The sequence below is a fragment of the Entelurus aequoreus genome, linkage group LG01 (assembly GCF_033978785.1).
Source record: "Entelurus aequoreus isolate RoL-2023_Sb linkage group LG01, RoL_Eaeq_v1.1, whole genome shotgun sequence".
NCBI lineage: Eukaryota > Metazoa > Chordata > Actinopteri > Syngnathiformes > Syngnathidae > Entelurus > Entelurus aequoreus.
Window position 1 is genome coordinate 623,938 of NC_084731.1, and position 24,703 is coordinate 648,640.

General features: G+C 41.4%; 1 protein-coding gene across 1 annotated transcript; it reads right to left on the reverse strand.

Moving 5' to 3' along the window:
- Window positions 1-3,106: 3,106 nt before the first annotated feature.
- LOC133646328 (tetraspanin-7-like) lies at window positions 3,107-24,261 on the reverse strand. The gene is made up of 7 exons (XM_062041578.1): window positions 23,119-24,261; window positions 12,892-13,080; window positions 10,075-10,149; window positions 8,613-8,708; window positions 8,335-8,490; window positions 6,009-6,092; window positions 3,107-5,940 (listed from the first exon to the last, which is right to left on the reverse strand). The coding sequence occupies exons 1-7, from the start codon at window positions 23,197-23,199 to the stop codon at window positions 5,872-5,874; spliced, it is 750 nt and encodes a 249-aa protein (XP_061897562.1). The 5' UTR covers window positions 23,200-24,261; the 3' UTR covers window positions 3,107-5,871.
- Window positions 24,262-24,703: the final 442 nt, after the last annotated feature.

The following is a 24,703-nucleotide window of genomic DNA, read 5'->3' on the forward strand; positions in this document are numbered from 1 at the left end:
GGGAAGGGAGGGGGCGCACCGTGCCGGGGGAGGGGGGGCGTAATGTTGTAACAAATAATATTTCTATTAAATAGGCTTTACTTTGCATTTTAATTAACGTGGGATTATTTTATGTATTTAGAAATAATAGTACCAACTTTTTTTTTTTTTTTCCTCCAACATTTGTGGCACTGGCGTGGCGCCCCCTGATGGACGGCGCCCTTAGCATTTGCCTATACGGCCTATGCCACGGGCCGGCCCTGATAACAGGTGCCAACAGGTAAGAAAATGAATTTTGGGATTGAGTTTTGAAACTCTTCACCCAGGCCAGCATTTTCAAAAGTAGACAAAAGTATGCGTGTGGACAAGAGGGCAAAACACTTAGGAAAGTATGACTTTTTATACCATTTGTTATTCTTATAGCCAAAAGTGTGTTTATTTCTGTAAACTGTTGTCTTCATCAGATGTTGTCACAAGATGTAACTCAAACCTGTCAGGTACCAAAATAAACACACAGGTCTGGCTATAAGAATAACAAATTGCATAAATATATGAAGACCTTATGAACCTATTTGGATTCCGTTTCCATATGAGTTGGGAAATGGTGTTAGATGTAAATATAAACGGAATACAATGATTTGCAAATCCTTTTCAAGCCATATTCAGTTGAATATGCTACAAAGACAACATATTTCATGTTCAAACTCATAAACTTTTTTTTTTTTTGCAAATAATAATTAACTTATAATTTCATGGCTGCAACACGTGCCAAAGTAGTTGTGAAAGGGCATGTTCACCACTGTGTTACATGGCCTTTCCTTTTAACAACACTCAGTTTTGGTTTGGGAAGTGAGGAGACACATTTTTCAAGTGGAATTCTTTCCCATTCTTGCTTGATGTACAGCTTAAGTTGTTCAACAGTCCGGGGGTCTCCCTTCTCACATTGCAGGTGCCACACATTTTCAATGTCTGGACTACAGGCAGGCCAGTCTAGTACCCGCACTCTTTTACTATGAAGCCACGTTGATGTAACACGTGGCTTGGCATTGTCTTGCTGAAATAAGCAGGGGCGTCCATGATAACGTTGCTTGGATGGCAACATATGTTGCTCCAAAAGCTGTATGTACCTTTCAGCATTAATGGTGCCTTCACAGATGTGTAAGTTACCCATGTCTTGACCACTAATACACCCCCATACCATCACACATGCTGACTTTTACACTTTGCGCCTAGAACAATCCGGATGGTTCTTTTCCTCTTTGGTCCGGAGGACACGATGTCCACAGTTTCCAAAAACAATTTGAAATGTGGACTCGTCAGACCACAGAACACTTTTCCACTTTGCATCAGTCCATCTTAGATGAGCTCAGGCCCAGCGAAGCCGACGGCGTTTCTGGGTGTTGTTGATAAACGGTTTTCGCCTTGCATAGGAGAGTTTTAACTTGCACTTACAGATGTAGCGACCAACTGTAGTTACTGACAGTGGCTTTCTGAAGTGTTCCTGAGCCCATGTGGTGATATCCTTTACACACTGATGTGGCTTGTTGATGCAGTACAGCCTGAGGGATGGAAGGTCACGGGCTTAGCTGCTTACCTGCAGTGATTTCTCCACATTCTCTGAACCCTTTGATGATATTACGGAGCATAGATGGTGAAATCCCTAAATTCCTTGCAATAGCTGCTTGAGAAAGGTTGTTCTTAAACTGTTCAACAATTTGCTCACGCATTTGTTGACAAAGTGGTGACCCTCGCCCCATCCTTGTTTGTGAATGACTGAGCATTTCATGGAATCTACTTTTATACCCAATCATGGCACCCACCTGTTCCCAATTAGCCTGCACACCTGTGGGATGTTCCAAATAAGTGTTTGATGAGCATTCCTCAACTTTATCAGTATTTATTGCCACCTTTCCCAACTTCTTTGTCACGTGTTGCTGCCATCAAAAATGTTTAATAATCATTATTTGTGTCAAAATAAGAAAAGAAATAACCTTCTCTCAGTTTCTTTGTGAATGTGCCAGGACGCTGTGCCACTAAAGGTAGAAACTTGTATTACTACACCAGGAATTAACACAATGTTTCAGGAATTCCTCCATGAAATGTAATTATTGGTATGTGAGTAGAAAAGATCTGGGAAACAGTCTCATGAAGTGTCTTGTAGTGTATCATCATTTATTTCATTGACAGTACAAAATACTTTTTATTCTCACAGTTGTACAGGACAAATGTTAGGCTCAATATGGGAAGCGTGCTTGGAAAAAGGGATTAGTGCACATGAGGACTATGAAGGCAGGTGTCTCTCAGCACACTAGCAGCGTCTGAGCCATGCAGTTGAAGCACGGAGCTGTACAGGTAAGTATGCTGCTGCTAAAGAAGCATGGAGCTATACAGGTAAGTATGCTGCTGCTAAAGAAGCATGGAGCTGTACAGGTAAGTATGCTGCTGCTAAAGAAGCATGGAGCTACACAGGTAAGTATGCTGCTGCTAAAGAAGCATGGAGCTATACAGGTAAGTATGCTGCTGCTAAAGAAGCATGGAGCTATACAGGTAAGTATGCTGCTGCTAAAGAAGCATGGAGCTATACAGGTAAGTATGCTGCTGCTAAAGAAGCATGGAGCTATACAGGTAAGTATGCTGCTGCTAAAGAAGCATGGAGCTATACAGGTAAGTATGCTGCTGCTAAAGAAGCATGGAGCTATACAGGTAAGTATGCTGCTGCTAAAGAAGCATGGAGCTATACAGGTAAGTATGCTGCTGCTAAAGAAGCATGGAGCTATACAGGTAAGTATGCTGCTGCTAAAGAAGCACGGAGCTATACAGGTAAGTATGCTGCTGCTAAAGAAGCATGGAGCTATACAGGTAAGTATGCTGCTGCTAAAGAAGCATGGAGCTGTACAGGTAAGTATGCTGCTGCTAAAGAAGCATGGAGCTATACAGGTAAGTATGCTGCTGCTAAAGAAGCATGGAGCTATACAGGTAAGTATGCTGCTGCTAAAGAAGCATGGAGCTATACAGGTAAGTATGCTGCTGCTAAAGAAGCATGGAGCTATACAGGTAAGTATGCTGCTGCTAAAGAAGCATGGAGCTATACAGGTAAGTATGCTGCTGCTAAAGAAGCATGGAGCTATACAGGTAAGTATGCTGCTGCTAAAGAAGCATGGAGCTATACAGGTAAGTATGCTGCTGCTAAAGAAGCACGGAGCTATACAGGTAAGTATGCTGCTGCTAAAGAAGCATGGAGCTATACAGGTAAGTATGCTGCTGCTAAAGAAGCATGGAGCTGTACAGGTAAGTATGCTGCTGCTAAAGATAACAAGAAGTATGCTGCTGCTAAAGATAACTAGAAGTATGCTGCTGCTAAAGATAACTGACTAATGCTATTTAGAGGATAAGAAGTATGCTGCTGCTAAAGATAACTGACTAATGCTATTTAGAGGATAAGCAACTGCAGAGCATGCAACTTGCAGCAGCAGAGGATGAGGAGGATGAGGAAGATGCAGAAGGTCTCAGTCGAACCACAACAGAGCAGGAGCACTTTTCACAATTTAGGAAATACAAAGTTTTCAACAATGTCAAAACAGATCCATTTATGATGTGTGGAAGTAGTTGCAGCTTTGATGAACACTTTTAAACATGAAGACTAACATTTGACAAGTCTGGGACTGAGAATGAAATATTTGAGTCTCCCAGGAAAATCAAAGGGTTCTAGAAGGAATACAGCAAATAAATAATGTAGAAACAAAACAGCAACACAATCATAAGAATGACTTTGATGCATGCTGGCTCTTGGAATCTTCTGACCCTAAACCTTACTGTAGTTGTTTGTTCTGTACTATTGTTCTACTAATATTTACTATCCAAAAGTTAGTTGTTACTTTATAAAAAGACTTGTTACATGTTACAGTTGTGTTGTTTTGAAAGGGCAAAGCACAGATTGAAAACAGTTGGATTGAAAGGACTGCTCTATGAATGAGTAAGTATTCCGGGTTAGGAGTTTGGTCCTGGAAGGTAATATGCTGGTAGGTCGAGGTACCACCGCACCAACGTTACCTCAAAACTAGGAGTCATGAAATGAAGAAGACATTAAAGGAGCATGACAAAGTTGTTGCACGTCTATCTCGTCACGTCAGTTTATGTTCCTACTACGGTCCTTTACTGTGGGTATGACACTGTCAGGGTTGAAGAGCTCACAGACCAAATCAGCATCCGTGTGCCCAAACAGATGATTTCATTTCATAAGACCAAAGAAGCAACTTCTAATAGTCATCCCTATGTTTCAGATTCTCTCTGGCAAACTTTGACGTGTCGCTGTCGGAGTAATGGTTGTTTTGTTGCACCATGACCAGGAAGTCCACTTTGGTGAAGAGCTTCACCACAATAGGATGTGGAACATCACGTCTCCATGATGACAAGTCGCTTGTGGAGAAATCCCTGGATTCACATCTCAAAATATTGTTCTCTCCAAAGTTGTAGAAATGTTGATTTTGACTCCGCCAAGACTTGCATTTGTCAGAATGACTTTGAACACAACTGACTGTCAGATTCAAAAGTGGAATATATTCTTCCCACTATCTTCCAACTTAGACCGATTCCCATAATGATATCACTTCTTGACAAGACTTAGGAGCAACTCTAGAACAGGTGTGTTTCCATCAGGTGGTCAATTGATGCCAACACCACTTCTGGAGCTCACTTTAACGAGCTTCAGTGGTAATTGACTCCTCACAAGTGGTGGAAAATGTAGTAGAATTTCTGACCTTTGACCTATATTGCATGTCTAATAAGAATGTACGCTCATTTAATTTCTCTTCTATTCTGTGCCAGCGGGACGAAAGTGAATATTAAGTCGTGCCAACTTGTCTACAGAATGTGTTGACTGTCTAAAGGATTCGAGTTGTTATGGAACAGATAGGGAAAACAAAGACATTGACGCACTAGATAAAAGACATTGACGCACTAGATAAAAGACATTGACGCACTAGATAAAATACATTGACGCATTAGATAACAAACAATGACGCATAAGAGACATGTAAAAAATGGCAGACGACCGGAACTCGACAGTGATTTTGGCTTGTGTGTGTCTTGTTTACTCCGGAGTAACATGTGGTCTGTCTGCACGGCCAACTTAATTCAACCTGCACTTCTGATAATGGGTAAATAAATGTGTTGTACTAAACTACTTTTGTTGCCTGTTTAAGCTTCGGACAATCCACTACACAAATTGGCGTCACGAACAGGATGGTTTAGAAGCTCCAGGTCGACAGCCGCTCCCGCTCTCTCAGTCAGGCAGACAGTGTGCTGCACACGCGCATAACAAGGTAAGCAGTTTTGCTTAAAGTGTAAACACTTTCTGCCTGGAGAGAGCCGGATCGATAAGACTAATTGCTGAATCTATTTTTGATAAAAGATAGGTTTAGTCAGGTTCTCCAAAAACAACCTGGAATGGGGTAAATTATGGTTGGATTGAGTTGTTTTTATCAAAGTGAATGCTCGGGTGTGTTTTTAAACCTCAACTTAATCATTCTGACAAGGTCGATGTTGACCAAAGCTTTGACAAAGACATCTTAGAAATGAACTTTACATTTAGAAATGTCCCAAAAGGAGGAAAGTTTTACTATGAAGGTTATGAATACTGCAAACATTCAGCACAATTGTGTTGAAAAGTTCCTGGTCTGTATTTGTGTATATTATGGTGTGTACATCATGTACTATTTCTATTTACACATGCATGCTTACCTAATGTGTACAGACTAAGGAAATCCAGAATACGTTTTCTTGACAACTTGAAATATGTGGCGTCAACTTTACAGAGGAGTCAAAGATCAGCTAATTAGCAACACAAGCATGTCAGGACCTGATGGATGTTTGGCACAATCCTCCTTGCCGTCTTCACACCATCTCATACTGGTTGGTGTGGATGAAGTGAGACAGGCAGCAGGCCAAAGACGTGCCGATGAGCTGAAGAACATACCCACTTTTGTTATCTACACACCGCATGCTTGTCATGTTCACTGGAGCTCTCAGACCTGAGAGAAGGCGATCCCGAAGGTGACCCCGGCGATGATTCCCATGTTGCTCTCAATGAAGGACGTCACTATCTCATAACAACCCTGCACATATTCATTCACTTAGTCACCAACATATTCATTCACTTAGTCACCAACATATTCATTCACTTAGTCACCAACATATTCATTCACTTAGTCACCAACATATTCATTCACTTAGTCACCAACATATTCATTCACTTAGTCACCAACATATTCATTCACTTAGTCACCAACATATTCATTCACTTAGTCACCAACATATTCATTCACTTAGTCACCAACATATTCATTCACCATAGACTTAGTCACCAACATATTCATTCACTTAGTCACCAACATATTCATGTACTTAGTCACCAACATATTCATTCACTTAGTCACCAACATATTCATTCACTTAGTCACCAACATATTCATTCACTTAGTCACCAACATATTCATTCACTTAGTCACCAACATATTCATTCACTTAGTCACCAACATATTCATTCACTTAGTCACCAACATATTCATTCACTTAGTCACCAACATATTCATTCACTTAGTCACCAACATATTCATTCACTTAGTCACCAACATATTCATTCACTTAGTCACCAACATATTCATTCACTTAGTCACCAACATATTCATTCACCATAGACTTAGTCACCAACATATTCATTCACTTAGTCACCAACATATTCATGTACTTAGTCACCAACATATTCATTCACTTAGTCACCAACATATTCATTCACTTAGTCACCAACATATTCATTCACTTAGTCACCAACATATTCATTCACTTAGTCACCAACATATTCATGTACTTAGTCACCAACATATTCATTCACTTAGTCACCAACATATTCATTCACTTAGTCACCAACATATTCATTCACCATAGACTTAGTCACCAACATATTCATTCACTTAGTCACCAACATATTCATTCACCATAGACTTAGTCACCAACATATTCATTCACTTAGTCACCAACATATTCATTCACTTAGTCACCAACATATTCATTCACTTAGTCACCAACATATTCATTCACTTAGTCACCAACATATTCATGTACTTAGTCACCAACATATTCATTAACTTAGTCACCAACATATTCATTCACCATAGACTTAGTCACCAACATATTCATTCACTTAGTCACCAACATATTCATTCACCATGTAGTTAGTCACCAACATATTCATTCACCATGTAGTCCATGTAGTTAGTCACCAACATATTCATTCAGCATGTAGTTAGTCACCAACATATTCATTCAGCATGTATTTAGTCACCAACATATTCATTCAGCATGTAGTTAGTCACCAACATATTCATTCACCATGTAGTTAGTCACCAACATATTCATTCAGCATGTAGTTAGTCACCAACATATTCATTCAGCATGTAGTTAGTCACCAACATATTCATTCAGCATGTAGTTAGTCACCAACATATTCATTCACCATGTAGTTAGTCACCAACATATTCATTCAGCATGTAGTTAGTCACCAACATATTCATTCAGCATGTAGTTAGTCACCAACATATACATTCAGCATGTAGTTAGTCACCAACATATTCATTCAGCATGTAGTTAGTCACCAACATATTCATTCAGCATGTAGTTAGTCACCAACATATTCATTCAGCATGTAGTTAGTCACCAACATATTCATTCAGCATGTAGTTAGTCACCAACATATTCATTCAGCATGTAGTTAGTCACCAACATATTCATTCAGCATGTAGTTAGTCACCAACATATTCATTCAGCATGTAGTTAGTCACCAACATATTCATTCAGCATGTAGTTAGTCACCAACATATTCATTCAGCATGTAGTTAGTCACCAACATATTCATTCAGCATGTAGTTAGTCACCAACATATTCATTCAGCATGTAGTTAGTCACCAACATATTCATTCAGCATGTAGTTAGTCACCAACATATTCATTCACCATGTAGTTAGTCACCAACATATTCATTCAGCATGTAGTTAGTCACCAACATATTCATTCAGCATGTAGTTAGTCACCAACATATTCATTCAGCATGTAGTTAGTCACCAACATATTCATTCAGCATGTAGTTAGTCACCAACATATTCATTCAGCATGTAGTTAGTCACCAACATATTCATTCAGCATGTAGTTAGTCACCAACATATTCATTCAGCATGTAGTTAGTCACCAACATATTCATTCAGCATGTAGTTAGTCACCAACATATTCATTCAGCATGTAGTTAGTCACCAACATATTCATTCAGCATGTAGTTAGTCACCAAGGCCAGCATATTGCTTCTCACCTGTTTGTGGACTTTGTTAGCTGCCAGTGTGACATTCTTTAAATCGGCCTCTTTGCAGTCGGAGAAAGCAACGCAGCAGCTGACAGGAATTCCACCGCTTGGGAAGTAGTCGCTACCAAACCAGCTTGTGTAGTTGTGGACACCACAGCAGTGCAACTACACACACACATGACAAAGCAGCTTGTGTAGTTGTGGACACCACAGCAGTGCAACTACACACACACATGACAAAGCAGCTTGTGTAGTTGTGGACAATATTTAGATGAGGGGTCACTCACTCTGCGTTGGACGTCGTCTACAGCCACACTTCGGTCACCTCGTCCGTCATATCTCAACACTGCTTCACTGTATGTTGTGAGGAATGTGCCTTTGATCTATTCACACACACACACACACACACACACACACACACACACACACACACACACACACACACACACACACACACACACACACACACACACACACACACACACACACACACACACACACACACACACACACACACACACACCTGTGAGCATTGCAGTGACAACAATATGACTGTGTCCAGTGAATAACATGACTGTGTCCAGTGAACAATATGACTGTGTCCAGTGAACAATATGACTGTGTCCAGTGAACAATATGACTGTGTCCAGTGAACAATATGACTGTGTCCAGTGAACAATATGACTGTGTCCAGTGAATAACATGACTGTGTCCAGTGAACAATATGACTGTGTCCAGTGAACAATATGACTGTGTCCAGTGAATAATATGACTGTGTCCAGTGAACAATATGACTGTGTCCAGTGAATAATATGACTGTGTCCAGTGAACAATATGACTGTGTCCAGTGAACAATATGACTGTGTCCAGTGAACAATATGACTGTGTCCAGTGAATAATATGACTGTGTCCAGTGAACAATATGACTGTGTCCAGTGAACAATATGACTGTGTCCAGTGAACAATATGACTGTGTCCAGTGAATAATATGACTGTGTCCAGTGAATAATATGACTGTGTCCAGTGAACAATACGACTGTGTCCAGTGAATAATATGACTGTGTCCAGTGAACAATATGACTGTGTCCAGTGAATAATATGACTGTGTCCAGTGAACAATATGACTGTGTCCAGTGAATAATATGACTGTGTCCAGTGAACAATATGACTGTGTCCAGTGAACAATATGACTGTGTCCAGTGAACAATATGACTGTGTCCAGTGAATAATATGACTGTGTCCAGTGAATAATATGACTGTGTCCAGTGAACAATACGACTGTGTCCAGTGAATAATATGACTGTGTCCAGTGAACAATATGACTGTGTCCAGTGAATAATATGACTGTGTCCAGTGAACAATATGACTGTGTCCAGTGAACAATATGACTGTGTCCAGTGAATAATATGACTGTGTCCAGTGAACAATATGACTGTGTCCAGTGAATAATATGACTGTGTCCAGTGAACAATATGACTGTGTCCAGTGAATAATATGACTGTGTCCAGTGAACAATATGACTGTGTCCAGTGAATAATATGACTGTGTCCAGTGAACAATATGACTGTGTCCAGTGAATAATATGACTGTGTCCAGTGACAATATGACTGTGTCCAGTGAACAATATGACTGTGTCCAGTGAACAATATGACTGTGTCCAGTGAACAATACGACTGTGTCCAGTGAATAATATGACTGTGTCCAATGAACAATATGACTGTGTCCAGTGAATAAGTGTATGTTGGAAACCTCATGGCGAAAGATGAAGCCTGAGATTCCAGCGATGAGTTCAATCAAGAAAACCAGAGACAGGAAGACAGCATACTGTAATGGAGACACAGGACAACATCAGGTAGACATCACAGGTTATAATGATAGAATGTTGTATGGTTGTCTCCATACCAATATTTTGGTATGTATTTTGATACTTTTCTAAAGAAAAGAAGACCACTAAAAATGGCATTATTGGCTTTATTTTAACAAACAAATCTTAAGGTACATTAAACACATGTTTATTATTGCAATTTAGTCCTTAAATAAAATAGTGAACATACTAGACAACTTGTCTTTTAGTAGTAAGTAAACAAAGAAAGACTCCTAATTAGTCTGCTTGTCAATGCGTGGACTTTGGGGTTTGTTTTCCCGGAAGGCAAAGGAAAGTTGGAGCGGGCAAGGCGTGAAGGTAAGGACATATTTATTTTAACACTATCAAAAGGAACAAACGAAAAGCGCGCACAAGGGCGGAAGTACAAACTTGCCGGCTCGGAAAAGCCTTTCCTGACTGCTTTCGCTTATGCCGGCGTTTCCGGGACGGGAGCGACGCGCCGATCAGCACCAGCTTGCCTCAATTCCCCCACATCATCCCCCTGCGCTCCCTGGGGGAAAAGCGCAGAGTTTCCGCCTCCATAGCGCGCAGGACCTCCCACGCTCCCTCGTCCAACTCGTCCAACTTTCTCGCGGAAAAACATATTTGCTGGCGACATTCTGTCAATGCGTGGACTTTGGGGTTTGTTTTCCCGGAAGGCAAAGGAAAGTTGAAGCGGGCAAGGCGTGAAGGTAAGGACATATTTATTTTAACACTATCAAAAGGAACAAAGGAAAAGCGCGCACAAGGGCGGAAGTACAAACTTGGCTATGAACAAAACTAACACTTTGACAAAAAACTATGAACATGAAACCAAAAAGACACTTACTATGACGTGAAAGGATCAGCATGAACTATGGTAGCAGAAATAGCACGGCATGAAGTGAGCAGAGTTAGGATAATGTCGCCAGGCCGACTGCCTGGCAACTGAAAGCTTAAATAATAGTGACATGATTACAACGTGTGCGTGACTCCAAATGCATGACAGCTGAAAACAATGAGTAGTCCTGGAAACAAAAACAATGGAGTGTAAACTGAAACTAAAGAGTCCAATAACTAAACAAAACAAAACATGATCCAAAAGACATGACACTGCTGACATATACAGTAACATATTGTGTCATTTATACACCTATTATTTTGTACACATTATGAAGGACAAGCTGTAAAAATGTATCATTAATCCACTTATTCATTTACTGTTAATATCTGCTTATTTTCTGTTTGAACATGTTCTATCTACACTTCTGTTCAAATGTAATAATCACTTCTTCTCTTCTTTGACACTTTACAACAGTTTTGGATGATACCACAAATTTGGGTATTGATCCGATACCAAGTAGTTACAGGATCATACATTGCATCAATATAAATTATGACCAATCATAGTAGTATCGAGTAGATATGCTCTTGTACTTGGTATCATTACAGTGGATGTCAGGTGTAGATCCACCTATGGCATTTGTTTACATTCAGGTGCGCTAGCTTTTGTTAGCGGTGACGCCGGTGAGCTATTGTATCCTCCTACAGTGAAGCACGTTTTGTGAGATAGTTTAATATGATGAAGGACTATTGTTGAAGCATTATAGTCACATGATTGTGAGATAGTTTAATATGATGAAGGACTATTGTTGAAGCATTATAGTCACATGATTGTGAGATAGTCCAATATGATGAAGGACTATTGTTGAACCATTATAATCACATGATTGTGAGATAGTTTAATATGATGAAGGACTATTGTTGAAGCATTATAGTCACATGATTGTGAGATAGTTTAATATGATGAAGGACTATTGTTGAAGCATTATAGTCACATGATTGTGAGATAGTCCAATATGATGAAGGACTATTGTTGAACCATTATAATCACATGATTGTGAGATAGTTTAATATGATGAAGGACTATTGTTGAAGCATTATAGTCACATGATTGTGAGATAGTTTATTATGATGAAGGACTATTGTTGAAGCATTATAGTCACATGATTGTGAGATAGTTTAATATGATGAAGGACTATTGTTGAAGCATTATAGTCACATGATTGTGAGATAGTTTAATATGATGAAGGACTATTGTTGAAGCATTATAGTCACATGATTGTGAGATAGTCCAATATGATGAAGGACTATTGTTGAACCATTATAATCACATGATTGTGAGATAGTTTAATATGATGAAGGACTATTGTTGAAGCATTATAGTCACATGATTGTGAGATAGTTTATTATGATGAAGGACTATTGTTGAAGCATTATAGTCACATGATTGTGAGATAGTTTAATATGATGAAGGACTATTGTTGAAGCATTATAGTCACATGATTGTGAGATAGTTTAATATGATGAAGGACTATTGTTGAAGCATTATAGTCACATGATTGTGAGATAGTTTAATATGATGAAGGACTATTGTTGAAGCATTATAGTCACATGATTGTGAGATAGTTTAATATGATGGACTATTGTTGAAGCATTATAGTCACATGATTGTGAGATAGTTTAATATGAAGGACTATTGTTGAACCAATATAGTCACATGATTGTGAGATAGTTTGTGCAGTCTTGCAGAAATGCTCGCCTAGCAAGAAGTTGCTCACAAGTTTCCTACTTGACTGCAAAGATTTAGTGACTTTAGTAAGAAATGTTGTGAAGAAAAGATCCATGTTTAGTTGCCGCAAGTGAAGAGTTGTGGTCCTCACCACTTTCAGCATCCAAGGGCGCCCCCTGCAGGTGGCAAAGCAGCCAAACAGGCCAAAGAGCACGATGGCAGCACCAGTGCCGGTGAGGACAAAAGGAGCGTTGGAGGGTGCGTTGGAGATCAACAAGGTGTAAGGACTCAAGGTAAACCTCCACCACAAGCCCACTGACAGCAGGACCACACCTGTCACCTGGGAGGAGAAGAATGAAGGAGACTTTACTTCACTGGGTGTTGTGAGCATTATGCCCTGACCTCTTCTGGCTTTTAGCACATAATGACATCAACAGCACCCGTAGTAGCATTAGCTTAGTGTGCGTTACATATTTCTTTATTGTTGACTCAAACTTGAATGTAAATATATTCATCTTCTGCTGACTTGTTTCATCTAACACATCATGGGGCCCCACCTGTGTCAGTGACGTGCAGTCAGGGGAGGCAGGGGAGGCCCCGCCTCACCTGCCATCATGGAAAGAAAAAAAATGTAAAAAGAATAAAAAATAATGAAATTGTTATATGTATCCAGTGATTATACTACAAAGTTTTTTTTAAATAATTTTTATTATTTACTTAATTTATTTTATTTAATTATTTGTATTTGTTATTTTTAATTTAATTTGTATTTCATTTTATTATTATTATTTTGTATTTTTTTATTTTATTTTTTTTAAATTATTGTTATTTTTGTTTAATCTTATTATTTATTTGTGTGTGGCGTCGCGCGGGTCTCGCTTCCTGTTGGGTGGGGTCCGTGCCCGTGTGGCCCGACCTTGCGCTGTGGGGTCTCTGTTGGCGACTTGATGTGGTGGCGGCGCGGCGCCCGTGTCTGGTCTGGATACTGTGTCTCGGTTGTTTGGGCGGTGGTGTGTTTGTGCGGGTTTGGGTTGGGGTGGTGGGGTCTTTTGGCGGGGGGGGGGTGGGGGGGGGGGTGTTGGTGTCTCTTGTTTGCGTGTTGGCGTTTGGGCTTGCTGGCGGGCTGGCGCTGGCTGGTATCTGTGATCCTGTTGGCGTGTGGTTGCCGGTCGCGTTTTTTTTTGTTTTTTTGATCGCTTTGATTTGATTGGGTGGTGCTGGCTGTCTGTGGGTGTTGTGGCTGCTGTTTCTGCTGCCGTTTGTTTGTGGTGTGGGCGCCCGTGGCTGCTGGGTCTGGTGCAGGGAGGTGGCTGATGTTGTGACTGGTGGCAGCGCGCGCGCGTGGTGGTTGTCGGGGCTGACAAACTGTGTATATGTATGTGTATGTGTATGTGTGTGTGTGTATGTATGTATGTATGTATGTATGTATGTATGTATGTATGTATGTATGTATGTATGTATGTATGTATGTATGTATATATATGTGTATGTGTATGTATGTGTGTGTATGTGTACATGTGTATGTTTATGTGTATGTATATATATATGTATGTATATTTCTGGGGGTACGTTCTGGGCCTGCCTGTCGGGTGGGGGTCGGCGCCTCAGGCTACTGCATCTGGACTGCGTGTCTGGAGCTCCTGGGTCCCGCCATCCATCCCTTCCGGGTGCCCGTCTTGGTTGGGGCCTGCTGGGTCTGGTCCCTGCGTCTACTGTGGTGGCTTGGTGCTGCAGGGTATTCCGAGGTGCTGCGAGTCGGCCAGTTGTTGGGGTAGCGACCTTGTGTGTCAGCATGTCTGTGATCTTCTTTTAATTCTTTTTTAAATTTATTTAATTATTTATTTATTTTTTTTATAAATAGATTTAATTATTTATTTATTTATTTTTTTCCCCTTTTTTTTTTTTTTTTTTTTTTTTAAATATATTTTATTAATATTATTATTATTATTATTATTATGTATTTATTTATTTTATTTATTTATTCCCCTACCTCAGGGGGGGCCTCGGCGGGGCGGTTGCTGGTTGTTCCATCTCCATCGTTGGGGTCCCTGCGGGTGGGGTGGGTGGTTCCTGTGGCCCCGTGCTGGGTGGTCCTGTGGCGGCCGGCTTGGGTGGGGTGGCCGTGGGCTGGCCTCGCCGCGCTCTCCGGGGGTGGGGGGGGGGCTTGTGGGGGCCCTGTTGCCGGTGGGGCGGGGGCGGTCTTCCCGTCCGGTTGCGGGGGGTCTCCGGGCCCCTCGGGCGGGGCGTCCCGCCTTTCTGTCCGTGTGGGGTGTGGTCTCTCGCTGGCTTGGGGTCTGGCTTCCCCCTGTTTTTCTCGTGCCTTGTCCTCTGCCGGGTGCGTCTGTCTGCGGCCTGCTGCTGGCCCTTGTGGGCGGCACGGTGGGCCAGGCTCTGGGGTTCCTGTCGCTGTCCGGCTTGGCTGCGTGGGGGCGGTGGCCCCTGGTTCCCTGGGCACCACACCTACTGTTTGTGGGATGGGTTCTCGGGGAGGCTGGGGCCGTACTCTGGCTCCCGCACACACTGGGAGTCAAATGTATTGTACATGCAAATTCACATATACTCACACACATACATACACACATACATAGGTACCTACGCTCCCACATACATATACAAATAAATACAGTACATATTTACACACTCAAAGTTCGTACATCCACACGCACATTCATTATACAAACATACTGTATACACATACTGTACATATACATTCACTGTACAAACACACACATACACATACTACACATACATTCACTGTACAAACACACATATACATATACTGTACATATACATTCACTGTACAAACACACATTTACACATACTGTACATATACATTCACTGTTCAAACACACATACTGTATACACATACTGTACATATACATTCACTGTACACACATATACACATACTGTACATATACATTCACTGTACAAGCACACATACACATACTGTACATATACATTCACTGTACAAGCACACATACACATACTGTACATATACATTCACTGTAAAAACATACATATACACATACTGTACATATACATTCACTGTACAAACACACACATACACATACTACACATACATTCACTGTACAAACACACACATACATATACTGTACATATACATTCACTGTACAAACACACATTTACACATACTGTACATATACATTCACTGTTCAAACACACATACTGTATACACATACTGTACATATACATTCGCTGTACACACATATACACATACTGTACATATACATTCACTGTACAAGCACACATACACATACTGTACATATACAAGTACATATGCACACATACACTCATGCACATAATCACGTTTCATCAAACATATATTAACGTTGTTGCCCTAGGGTAAACTGGGTATAACACATGGCACACTGACAAAGCTTAACCTATTGTTACTATAACAATCTACAAGGTTAAGGTTGCTTCTCTTTCTTCCCCTCCATTTTTCTGCATTCTTTCGTATCTCAACGTATATGTATTGTTGCATTTGAACAATTGTATTGTTGATAATAAAGGTAAAGTACTGGTATTGTTTATTATCAATAGCACTATTTCTATTGGTATTCATATTGCTCCATTTTTAGTGTAATAATGCTCATTGTCATTTCTGTATTTTTTTATTTTTTTATTTTTTTAAATTTTCGCTAACTGCTTATTTGCTATTACTTTTACCATCATATTTGTACATGTCGTATTTGCTGATGTTGCTCTGTTGTTGTTGTTGTTGTGTTTGCTGTTGTTGTTTTTGTCTCTCTGTCTAATCCCCCTCTTGTCCCCACAATTCCCCCCTCTATCTTCCTTTTTCTCTCTTTCTATCCCCTCCTGCTCCGGCCCGGCTGCACCAAATGATAATATAAATACATTTAATAAAGTCAAAATACAAGTAAGGCAACAAGAGAAGTATCCTACACTTCTCTTTTGTAAAGTAAATCTGAACAGCCGATATGATCATCTACATCTACTATATGATTTGCCCGAGAAGCTGGGCAGGACATTAAAAAAAAAAAAAAAAAAAAAAATACTACAAAGTTATTTTCCATTTAACTTCACCACTTTTAGATCATTTTTATTCAAAATCGCTGAATTTTCACATTTGCCGTTCAAATACTGAGAAGAGACGGTGCGGTGAGGCACCAGCCAGTTGTGCCTCAACATGGATTGCGCAATGACTGGGCTAACTGCTGGCCTGCTGTGCAGTGAGAGCGTATTGCTATATGAATTATATTATACATTTCCATAGTTGAGTTAGCTGAGGTATATAATGTACAGTGTATTTGGTCAACAACTGTATGTGTGTCACGTATTTCTTGTGCTGAGCAATCATAAAACGGCTGCGAAGACGCACTGGCTGAGGCTCGCAGTAATCCCGCCTCCTGGTGGTAGAGGGCGCTAGTGATCCCAGAGATCATTCTTGTGACTACTCGGCTGCAGAAGAAGTGACAACAAGCAGCAACAGTTAGCAGCGATCGTTTATTTTTTCCTCTCGCCTGGACTTTTAACATGGAGGATTACATTAAAACAGTTTTCTAAACTGGACTTTCAATGGAAGCAGGAGGTAATAATTAAAGGAAGATCTCCATCGAGACAGAGAGACTTTTAAAACTGAAGAAAGATAAGGAAGACTTCTATAAACAAGTTATCGATGCTTTTGTTCAAAAGGAGCGGCGCATGGACTTCATTTATAAGTAAAGGTAAGACCATAATAACGTGTTTTTTTAATTAAATGTGCTTTTTTGTGTGCTACAGTTTGTATGTGTAAAGTTAAAGTTAAGTTAAAGTAGCAATGATTGTCACACACACACTAGGTGTAATTGGGGGGGCTGGAGTTCATGATAGTCAACTTAGCTATTGTTAGCTATCATTGAATGTCTAACCCACAGGGGTCAAACTCAGGGCCTGGGGGCCGTATCGGGCCCGCCACCTCATTTTTTGTGGCCTGGAATGACCGTGTTGGTTTCTAAATGTAGTCCACTTTGTATTTTGACAGAAGCAAATACTGTACATGTACTGTAAGCCATTTCATATTTGACACTTAACGTAATATTGCAACAAATATTTGATGATCACACATTGCAAACATCAAAATAAGTACTGGCCTCATGATTGTCAAGCAACTTATCCATCAAACTGTACAAAGTCTAAATTATTTAAAAACTGGTAGCTCAATTGCCAGAATTTTACCGTTATAACACGAGAGGAAATAATGTGTAATATTGTTTACAGTAATACACTGTAAAAACAACTGTAGGGTTTACAGTAAAGTTCAAGTAGCAATGATAGTCACACACACACTAGGTGTGGTCAAATGACTCTCTGCATTTGACCCATCACCCTCGTTCACCCCCTGGGAGGTGAGGGGAGCAGTGAGCAGCAGCGGTGGGCACGCCCAGGAATCATTTTTGGTGATTTAACCCCCAATTCCAAGCCTTGATGCTGAGTGCCAAGCAGGGAGTTAATGGCTCCCATTTTTATAGTCTTTGGTATGACTCGGCCGGGGTTTGAACTCACAACCTACCCATCTCAGGGCGGACACTCTAACCACTAGACCACTGAGTAGTGGTCTTGTTTTCCCATTTACATTTACATTTGTAAAAAAAAACATGCTACATTTTATGGCAGCTAAACTTTACTCTAAAATCTACAAGTTGTTTTTTTTTTACAGTGTACGTACAAACATAATAACAGGTGGGTGCCATGATTGGGTATAAAAGTAGATTCCATGAAATGCTCAGTCATTCACAAACAAGGATGGGGCGAGGGTCACCACTTTGTCAACAAATGCCTGAGCAAATTGTTGAACAGTTTAAGAACAACCTTTCTCAAGCAGCTATTGCAAGGAATTGAGGGATTTCACCATCTACGCTCCGTAATATCATCAAAGGGTTGAGAGAATGTGGAGAAATCACTGCAGGTAAGCAGCTAAGCCCGTGACCTTCCATCCCTCAGGCTGTACTGCATCAACAAGCCACATCAGTGTGTAAAGGATATCACCACATGGGCTCAGGAACACTTCAGAAACCCACTGTCAGTAACTACAGTTGGTCGCTACATCTGTAAGTGCAAGTTAAAACTCTCCTATGCAAGGCAAAAACAGTTTATCAACAACACCCAGAAACGTTGTCAGCTTCGCTGGGCCTGAGCTCATCTAAGATGGACTGATGCAAAGTGGAAAAGTGTTCTGTGGTCTGAGGAGTCCACATTTCAAATTGTTTTTGGAAACTGTGGACGTCGTGTCCTCCGGACCAAAGAGGAAAAGAACCATCCGGATTGTTCTAGGGTGAAAGTGTAAAAGGCAGCATGTGTGATGGTATGGGGGTGTATTAGTGGCCAAGACATGGGTAACTTACACATCTGTGAAGGCACCATTAATGCTGAAAGGTACATACAGCTTTTGGAGCAACATATGTTGTCATCCAAGCAACGTTACCATGGACGCCCCTGCTTATTTCAGCAAGACAATGCCAAGCCACGTGTTACATCAACGTGGCTTCATAGTAAAAGAGTGTGGGTACTAGACTGGCCTGCCTGTAGTCCAGACATTGAAAATGTGTGGCACCTGCAATAGCAGAAGGGAGACCCCCGGACTGTTGAACAACTTAAGCTGTACATCAAGCAAGAATGGGAAATAATTCCACTTCAAAAATGTGTCTCCTCACTTCCCAAACCTTTACTGAGTGTTGTTCAAAGGAAAGGCCATGTAACACAGTGGTGAACATGCCCTTTCACAACTACTTTGGCACGTGTTGCAGCCATGAAATTCTAAGTTAATTATTATTTGCAAAAAAAAAATAAAGTATATGAGTTTGAACATGAAATATGTTGTCTTTGTAGCATATTCACAACCTCTCCCTGGCTCAGGTAGTCATCCCATCCTGCCTGAAGTCATCTACAATAATCCTGGTGCCGAAGAAGTCTCCCATCACCAGCCTGAATGATTACCAACCAGTGGCCCTCACTCCGGTAATCATGAAGTGCTTCGAGAGACTGGTTCTCCAGCACATCAAGGACCATATCCCTCCAGACTTCGACCCCACCAGTTCACATACCGGGCAAACAGATCCACAGAGGACGCCATCGCTGTTGCTCTCCACTCTGCTCTGAACAGCAGCAGAGCTACGTCCGGATGCTCTCTGTGGATTATAGTTCTGCCTTCAGTACAATAATCCCGGACAGACTCTGCAATAAACTGGACACTCTTGGCCTCCCCCCTCTCACAAACGCCTGGATAAGGGACTTCCTAACGGACCGACCCCAGAACGTGAGACTTGGCACCCACCTCTCATCCACCCGCACGCTGAGCATGGGCTCCCCACAGGGCTGTGTGCTGAGCCCCCTCCTCTACTGCCTCTACACCCATGACTGCAGTCCAGCCCACAGTGACAACCTTACCGTCAAGTTCGCTGACCACAGTGGTCGGGCTCATCTCCAGGGGTGACGAGGCTGCCTACAGGGAGGAGGTCCTGAAGCTGACGGCCTGGTCTTTGGAGAACAACCTCGCTCTCAACACCAGCAAGACCAGAGAGATCATCGTCGACTTCAGGAGGAGCAGCACCGACCCTGCCCCCCTCTACATCAACGGGGAGCGTGTGGAGAGGGTCCACACCTTCAGGTACCTTGGAGTCTACATCTCTAACGACTTTTCCTGGACAGTCAACACCACATCAATCATCAAGAAGGCTCAGCAGCGGCTACACTTCCTGAGAGTCCTCGGGAAGTACAATCTGAAGCCTGACCTGCTGCTGACCTGCTACCGCTTGTCCATCGAGAGCCTGCTGACCTACTGTATTACAGTATGGTACGACAGGGAGAGGCTGCAAAGAGTGGTCAAGACGGCTCAGAAGATCATCGGCCGCCCTCTCCCCTCTCTGATGGACATCTACACCTCCCGCTGCCTCAACAGAGCCAGTGCCATCATCAAGGACAGCCCCCACCCTGGCTCTCACCTGTTCCACCTGCTGCCCTCTGGGAAGCGCTACAGGTGCATTAAAGGCCTACTGAAATGATTTTTATTTATTTAAACGGGGATAGCAGATCCATTCTATGTGTCATACTTGATCATTTCGCGATATTGCCATATTTTTGCTGAAAGGATTTAGTAGAGAACATCGATGATAAAGTTCGCAACTTTTGCTCGCTGATAAAAAAAAAGCCTTGCCTGTAGCGGAAGTAGCGTGACGTCACAGGAGCTAGTATTCCTCACAATTCCCCGTTGTTTACAATGGAGCGAGAGAGATTCGGAGCGAGAAAGTGATGATTACCCCATTAATTTCAGCGAGGATGAAAGATTCGTGGATGAGGAACGTTACAGTGAAGGACTTGAGAGGCAGTGATGGACGTATCTTTTTTCGCTCTGACCGTAACTTAGGTACAAGCTGGCTCATTGGATTCCACACTCTCTCCTTTTTCTATTGTGGATCACGGATTTGTATTTGAAACCACCTGGGATACTATATCCTCTTGAAAATGAGAGTCCAGAACGCGAAATGGACACTCAGTGCCTTTTATCTCCACGACAATACATCGGCGAAATGCTTTAGCTACGAGCTAACATGATAGCATCTTGCTTTAACTGCATATAGAAATAAAAGAAATAAACCCCTGACGGGAAGTATAGATAGAAAATCAACAATACTATTAAACCGTGGACATGTAAATACACGGTTAATGCTTTCCAGGCTGGCGAAGGTTAACAATGCTGTGCTAATGACGCAATTGAAGCTAACTTAGCAACCGGACTGCACAGAGCTATGCTAAAAACATTAGCTCTCCACCTACGCCAGCCAGCCCTCATTTGCTCATCAACACCCGTGCTCACCTGCGTTCCAGCGATCGGCAGAAGGACGAAGGACTTCACCCGATGCGTTTGGCGGCCCGGAGACGTAGGAAGTCAAGGTGAAGTCGGCGGCTAGCGCGGCTAGCGCTCCAACAAAGTCTTCCTGGTTGTGTTGCTGTAGTCCGCTGCTAATACACCGATCCCACCTACAACTGTCTTCTTTGCAGCCTTCATTGTTCATTAAAAAAATTGCAAAAGATGTCCAGAATACTGTGGAATTATGAAATGAAAACAGAGCTTTCTGTATAGGATTCTACGGGGTACCATAACTTCCGTTACTCGGACTTCGTCACGCGCATACGTCATCATACTGCGATGTTTCAGCCGGATATTTCCCGGGAAATGTAAAATGTCACTTTATAAGTTAACCCGGCCGTATTGGCATGTGTTGCAATGTTAAGATTTCATCATTGATATATAAACTATCAGACTGCGTGGTCGCTAGTAGTGGCTTTCAGTAGGCCTTTAAAACCAAGACAAACAGGCTAAAAAACAGCTTCTTCCCCAGGGCCATAACCACCCTGAACAGACTGCCCCATTGACCCTCATAAACTGCCTTCTCTGTATAGAGGGTACATTGTACAGAGAGTATAGGTATGGGGGCGGCGTGGCGAAGTTGGTAGAGTGGCCGTGCCAGCAATCGGAGGGTTGCTGGTTACTGGGGTTCAATCCCCACCTTCTACCATCCTAGTCACGTCCGTTGTGTCCTTGGGCAAGACACTTCACCCTTGCTCCTGATGGCTGCTGGTTAGCACCTTGCATGGCAGCTCCCTCCATCAGTGTGTGAATGTGTGAATGTGGAAATAGTGTCAAAGCGCTTTGAGTACCTTGAAGGTAGAAAAGCGCTATACAAGTATAACCCATTTATTTATTATTTATTTATATAGAGTGTACATTGTTCCCCTCCACACCTTTCTTTGCACTTCTTTTTTTTATATTTTTCTATATTTACACATTGTTTTCTTGCATGCACACATCGCACCGTATGGAATGGCCTCAATCTCGTTACTCTGCGTAATGACAATAAAGCTGATTCTGATTCTGATGTGGGATCTGAGCCGAGGATGTGGTTGTGGCTTGTGCAGCCCTTTGAGACACTGGTGATTAATGGCTATATAAGTAAACATTGATTGATTGAAATATAGTTTTTATGCATAAAATGTGTTTTGTGTTAATATTTGTTAGTGTCTGGAAGGGATGTACATAATTCCTTATTGGAAGAACATATTACTAACAACAAAACTAAGTTATTATTGTGATACTCAAGTACAAAAGACTCAAGCTACTTGAGTTATTTCCTGATAAGAAATGTTTTCCTTGCTCAAGTCATTTTATGTTCATTTCTGTCTTGAAGTACTTGATACAAACCTGCTCTCTTCTTCTTGTACAATGTCAAAGTGCTTTCAAATCATCTTTTTCTTTCCTTTTTAACCTACCAGATGTTTTTAAACTTGCCACAGACAAACATTTGTGAACATTTCAGATGAATCCCAGCATGCAAACAATGAGAAGGCAAAGTGTTCTCACCCAGAAGACGAAGGAGTAAAACAGCAGCAGCGTCTTCACGCACAAGATGAGCGGTTTGGTTTCCATTCTTCTGGGCGCCATTTCTGCACTCCGTCTGTCAGTCGCTGCCTTCCCAAGCTCAGACTTCAAGCAAGAGGAAGATGGCCACACTACTTAGGAAGATGGCCACACCACTTAAGTGTCTGCAGCTCACATTGCAGCACGGTGGCCTCACCAGCTCATACTTCACACCTGCACCACACAATTAACAGGAGAGTGAAGCAGTGACAGGACAATGTGAACCCTCTGCAACCTGCACAATACACACCACATTTACCAAGTCTATCACCAACAACACCACATTTACCAATTCTATCACCAACAACACCACATTTACCAAGTCTATCACCAACAACACCACATTTACCAATTCTATCACCAACAACACCACATTTACCAAGTCTATCACCAACAACACCACATTTACCAATTCTATCACCAACATCACCACATTTACCAATTCTATCACCAACAACACCACATTTACCAAGTCTAACACCAACAACACCACATTTACCAATTCTGTCACCAACAACACCACATTTACCAATTCTATCACCAACAACACCACATTTACCAAGTCTAACACCAACAACACCACATTTACCAATTCTGTCACCAACAACACCACATTTACCAATTCTATCACCAACAACACCACATTTACCAATTCTATCACCAACAACACCACATTTACCAATTCTGTCACCAACAACACCACATTTACCAATTCTATCACCAACAACACCACATTTACCAATTCTATCACCAACATCACTTTCATGTCAAGCAAACAATCAACAACTACTAAACTGCAGGGAAGCTTCTCTTACTCACTAAATCTGTTTGCAACATTAAAGCATTCAGGAGTGAAACCTGATTGCTAAAAGCTTCGCCTCCCACTTCACTTTCATGTCAGAATCATCTTTTAATAGTCACCAGCAAATCTTCATATTTACAGTAACAATAGTCACCAGCAATCCTTCATATTTACAGTAACAATAGTCACCAGCAATCCTTCATATTTACAGTAACAATAGTCACCAGCAAACCTTCATATTTACAGTAACAATAGTCACCAGCAAACCTTCATATTTACAGTAACAATAGTCACCAGCAATCCTTCATATTTACAGTAACAATAGTCACCAGCAAACCTTCATATTTACAGTAACAATAGTCACCAGCAATCGTTCATATTTACAGTAACAATAGTCACCAGCAATCCTTCATATTTACAGTAACAATAGTCACCAGCAATCCTTCATATTTACAGTAACAATAGTCACCAGCAAATCTTCATATTTACAGTAACAATAGTCACCAGCAATCCTTCATATTTACAGTAACAATAGTCACCAGCAATCGTTCATATTTACAGTAACAATAGTCACCAGCAATCCTTCATATTTACAGTAACAATAGTCACCAGCAATCCTTCATATTTACAGTAACAATAGTCACCAGCAAATCTTCATATTTACAGTAACAATAGTCACCAGCAAACCTTCATATTTACAGTAACAATAGTCACCAGCAATCTTTC

Bases quoted from the DNA above. Each gene is read 5' to 3' on its own strand.
- LOC133646328 (XM_062041578.1), bottom strand. From the start codon at position 23,199: ATGGCGCCCAGAAGAATGGAAACCAAACCGCTCATCTTGTGCGTGAAG. The intron at 13,081-23,118 runs GTGAGAACACTT...TTCTCCTCCCAG, and splicing joins TTTACTCCTTCGTCTTCTGG to GTGACAGGTGTGGTCCTGCT. The intron at 6,093-8,334 runs GTGAGAAGCAAT...GAATATGTGCAG, and splicing joins CTAACAAAGTCCACAAACAG to GGTTGTTATGAGATAGTGAC.